Source organism: Lactuca virosa, chromosome 9 (genome assembly GCF_052849685.1).
Source record: "Lactuca virosa cultivar CGN04683 chromosome 9, Lactuca_virosa_CGN04683_v6, whole genome shotgun sequence".
NCBI classification, from domain to species: Eukaryota; Viridiplantae; Streptophyta; class Magnoliopsida; order Asterales; family Asteraceae; genus Lactuca; species Lactuca virosa.
Genome location: NC_136434.1, coordinates 61,707,347 through 61,712,070, shown reverse-complemented (window position 1 = coordinate 61,712,070; position 4,724 = coordinate 61,707,347). Strand labels below are relative to the sequence as shown.

Here is a 4,724-nt window from a genome sequence, read left to right as displayed (position 1 = left end):
GTTAGCTTCTTGAAAAGCATTGACCCTACATGAGGTAGGCATTCAATTCATTTCTTAAATTTTTAGCTAATTTGTTATTTCTTATTAGTTGCTTATGGTTATTCTCCAGAGTTTTTTGCTCTTTTGTAAGATGGAAGTTCATCCCTGGAATCAATTGGCAATGAGAGTGAGAAGGCAACATCAAGCATTTCTGATCTTGGGCAATTGATGGAGGTCAACTAGTTGTTGGTTTTCTAGTGATAATACATGTGTTGCAAATTTTGTTTAGTAAGATAAGGTTGTATATAAATAAGGTAGGAGACATTATTTTTGATAGGTAAAAGTATTAGATTTTTGTTTTGGAATATATAAATGTAATGGATTTGAATTATAGTAGATTTATTTTTCAGATTCATATTATTATAGATGTATTCGATTTTTTTAATTTTTTCTTTTGCATTTTGTGCAGAAAAAAGATTAAATTTTTTAAATTATTTGTTGTTTTTTTTTAAATAAAAGATCCATTTTACAAGTTTTTAAAAAGAATAAATTCACATTATGGATTGATTTGCAGCAAACATTGCGTGGGTGAAAGGAATTGAGTCTATAGATTTAGAAAAATAAAAAATAAAAAAAGTTAAAAGACCTGGTTGTACATATTACAAACAACTATGTAAACAAGCAAGATTTAACATAATAATCTAACGTGGGTATACTAGATTGGAAGGAAAACCCATGAAAGGGCCCGGTTTTTTATCACAGGAACCGGGATATATTATAGTATTAATAAGACCCGGTTGTTAAACCGGGTTTTATTCATTATTGTACATAGGACTCGCCCCACTAAAAACCCGGTTGAAAACCGGGTTCTTTTAGGCTTTTAACCGGGTTCTTTAACCTATTTTGTAGTAGTATATTTCTAATGGTTTTTAATATTAATTATAAGCAGCAAACTCATAATAAACTAAAAGTATGAGGATTGTCCTTACAAAAAACATAAAGAGTTAGACTAAACTTGTAAATCTAATATACTATATGGACTGTTTTTGTAATTTTGTTAATTTTTAAACATGACAACAGAAGATGGATAATTGATGAAGACGGGCAACAGGGGAATGGAAACGACAACTCATGCACCACGTACGTGGTGTTTTCTATGTGGCATGTACTTGACTACGACAAGGTGTGGTGAATTTCCATACAAAATCAACTTGTTTTTAATCGGTCGAAAAATACATATTGATTAAGCGTAATTTATAATTTTTGGGATATGTTTATATTAAAATATAGAAATCCAGTTAACGATTTTATAATTTTTTTGTTTGGATAAAATGTTTTATCAATATAATTTATTTATTTTACTGAATGAAAATTTCTAAATCTAAATAGATGATTATTATATACTTTTATTTATGCATAACAAATAACAAATACCGTATATTAACAAATATTATAGATTAAGATAAATTGTGCATTTCACTTTAAAAAGTTAAAAAAACTAAATAAACTAACAAATTTGCACCATCTAAACCAAGCCAAAAAAATCAAAATCGAAATCATATGAGGCTTGGTAATAATGTTTCTATTGATTATGTAGTCGAAAATATATCAAGATATATACGCATAACCTAACATGCAAATATATAAAGCGTTTAAGAATGAAAAACATTTTCCCAATAAATTAAAGGGGTGTTTAAGAGTGTTTTTTGAACTCTAAAAGTGTTTTTAGATAAAAATGTTTATTAAGCTAAGGGGTGTTTTATAATTTTTACGAATGGTAAAAGGTGTTACGTAAGCACCACCTAAGCTTTTGCAGTTTTTACATTTTTTTACCTAGGAGGTAGGGTATGGTGATGTTTTTACCTACCAATTAATTTTTTTTTAATTCAAAAATCTAAATAATTACATAAACATAAAAATAAATACTAATTAAAATAATATAAACATTTCATAAATTGAAAACATTACATTTGATTTAACAATCATAAAACGAAAATTAAATTAACTAACTTAATAAAATATTTCAGTCTGAATATTCACCAATATAATTGACAATTGGTTGATTTAAATCAATTTCATTAACCCGATATATGTGTTCCGCCAAATCGTTGCGAAGCTCGTGGTGTTTTTGATGATACGTATCGCCCTTCTTCTTGCACGTCATGGGATGGAACCAGGCGGTATTGGCGCACTAGAGGATGCACTTGAGGATGTGTTGTCATTTGGTTGAAACTAACAAATTATTTTGAGCTCGTCTTCCAAAATCATATTATGTAAAATGAAACATGCATACATAATACAAGCGAGCTTGTCCACACTTCGAGGACAAGTCGGATGTTGTAGTATGCGCCAACGCTTCTTGAGGACTCCAAATGCTCGTTCCACATCCTTCCTAACATTTTCTTGGTACGTTTTATACTTTATGCGTTTGGGATCACACGGACATACTAGCGTTTTCACAAACACAACAAATTCAGGGTAAATACCTTCAGCAAGATAATACCCATAATCGTACGTCGTTCCATTCACTTGAAATGGACAGTTAGGTGCGAACCCATCACAAAAACCATTGAATATGGGCGACATGTCTAAAACATTAATATCGTTGTTTGAGCCGGGAGCACAAAAAAAAGCATGCCAAATCCAAAGATCCTGTGACGCAACAGCTTCAAGTATGATTGTCGGGTGACCCTTATCACCCCGTGTAAATTGCCCTTGCCATGCATTAGGACAATTACCCCAAGCCCAATAAAGACAATCCAAACTTCCAAGCATACCAGGAAAGCCATGAATACTAGCATGATGAGCATATAATGATTGAACATCAGTAAAAGTGCGTTTACGCAAATACCTTGAACCGTAAATAGTGACAACGCATCTGCAAAACTCATCTAAATTGTCCCTAGCTACACGCTCAAATATTTGAAAATATTTGTCCCATGAATCAGAAACAGAACCGTAAGCTAATTGACGAACCGCAAGTGCGCATTTTTGTATTTTTGAAAACCTATCTGCACCTCTTACATCTCGGCGTTGTCTAATATATTCAGAAATGTTAGTAACGTCACCAACTATATGAAGAAATAAATGTTTTTCCATTCAGAATCGACGTCAAAACCGGTATTCATCGTAAACAGAATTTTCATCGAAATAGTGTGCCATTAGACGGGTGTTTGCATCCCAACGATATCTGAGAAGCATCTTCCGCGTACTTTTTTTTTGAACAGCTGAATAAATTAACGAAAACCAACTAGCAAGGAGCTAGGAAAACAATTACAAAGAGTTTTTGAGCATTGGGTTTTGTAACCACAAAGTCCAAGTTATACTACTATGGCTACTTCTATTAGAAAACCAATCGTAAGAATGTAAAACAATACTATCGAAAATTGAGCTCCTCTCATCTTGGTGTTTTGAAACACAACACTGTTTCTAAACATCCATATCATCCAAATTGACGTAAACATCCATATCATACAAAGAGTTTTGGAGCATCTTCCGCGTACTAGGTTGGATTTCCTCTTCTTCTTCTTCTTCTTCTTCTTCTTCTTCTTCTTCTTCTTGTACCGTATCCATAATCACTTCCCATGATTTCATAAAATTCTGACCAACGGTCAGCAACAACTTACAATTTTCTAATGGATTTTCCGTTTTTATATGATGATTTTTTAAAATAATATAGGTTTGAGTGAATATGTTTTGGTTTATGTTTATATATATATATATATATATATATATATATATATATATATATATATATATATATATATATATATATATATAATAAATGCAGCAAACGGTCACAAAAAAACGGGCAAAAAGTGTACAACGTCCATTTTTTAAAATTTTCACCATCGGTGGTATCTTACCACCGGCACTTCACTGGCGGTGTAAAAGGAGGAGAGGGGCGGTGTTCACCGCCGGTAAAGAGGTCCACGTCGGACTACCGGCAGTGATATCCGCACGACACCCTTTAGTCTTAGCTTATAATGGTGGTAAAATGAGTTTTAAAAAAAAGTGTTTGGATTAGCTTTTATGGTGAAAAAGTCAATAAGTAAATAAGTTAAAAAGTGTTTGCCTTAAAAAGTGCTTTTTGAAGTTATTTTAATTAAAAAGCCAAAAACAGTTTAAAAAAACCAAGTTTTACATGCTTATTAAAAAGTGTTTTTTGAAGCTTATGGAAAAGCTATTCTGAAAAGTGTTTTTGAGTTTGTCAAACATTTTTTTTTGACTTATTAGCTTTTCAAAAAGTCAATAAGCCAATAAGTTGTTTTGAAAAGCAATCTCAAACACCCCTAAATCAATTCAAATGTGAGGATACTTTTTCATTTATAAAGGCACGCTCTCCAAGACCATAGTTTTTTTTTTTTAGAGAGACAAAGTCTTAGCAAACTTTATTCAGAAAAAATAAAAGAATACAAAAAGGTACAAACTGGATTACAGGAATAATAAGAACAACCTAACAAAGTTCCAACCAATCCAAATCCAACTTTTCAACCACTTTCTAATCACCCTATACACCCAAAATTTAACCCAATAACTTCTAACTAACCCACATAAAGAAACCCCACTAAAACCCTCAAAAACTCCTAAACTCCAAGAATTTATTAAGGATGGGAAAAAATGTATCTTCTCCCCAAAGCTATATCTCTTCCAATTATCAACATAAAACCTCCAGCTTGGGGAAAGACCCTTAAAAAACCCATCATCCAAGGAGCAAAATGAACAGTACAATCCATAAAGCAAAT

The 4,724-nt window shown here is 31.8% G+C and overlaps 1 protein-coding gene across 1 annotated transcript; it reads right to left on the bottom strand.

Annotated features, from left to right (window-relative positions):
• Positions 1–530: 530 nt before the first annotated feature.
• On the bottom strand, positions 531–3,078 carry LOC145139284 (uncharacterized). Its single transcript, XM_079073164.1, has 2 exons — positions 2,466–3,078; positions 531–583 (listed from the first exon to the last, which is right to left on the bottom strand). Exons 1-2 carry the CDS (start codon positions 3,076–3,078, stop codon positions 531–533), a joined length of 666 nt encoding a protein of 221 aa, XP_078929290.1.
• Positions 3,079–4,724: the final 1,646 nt, after the last annotated feature.

Excerpts from the sequence above, each read along its gene's own strand:
- LOC145139284 (XM_079073164.1), bottom strand. The coding sequence starts at position 3,078 with ATGGAAAAACATTTATTTCTTCATATAGTTGGTGACGTTACTAACATT. Across the intron at positions 584-2,465 it reads TGGGTATTATCTTGCTGAAG|ACTCAATTCCTTTCACCCAC; the intron begins GTATTTACCCTG and ends CTAAATCTATAG.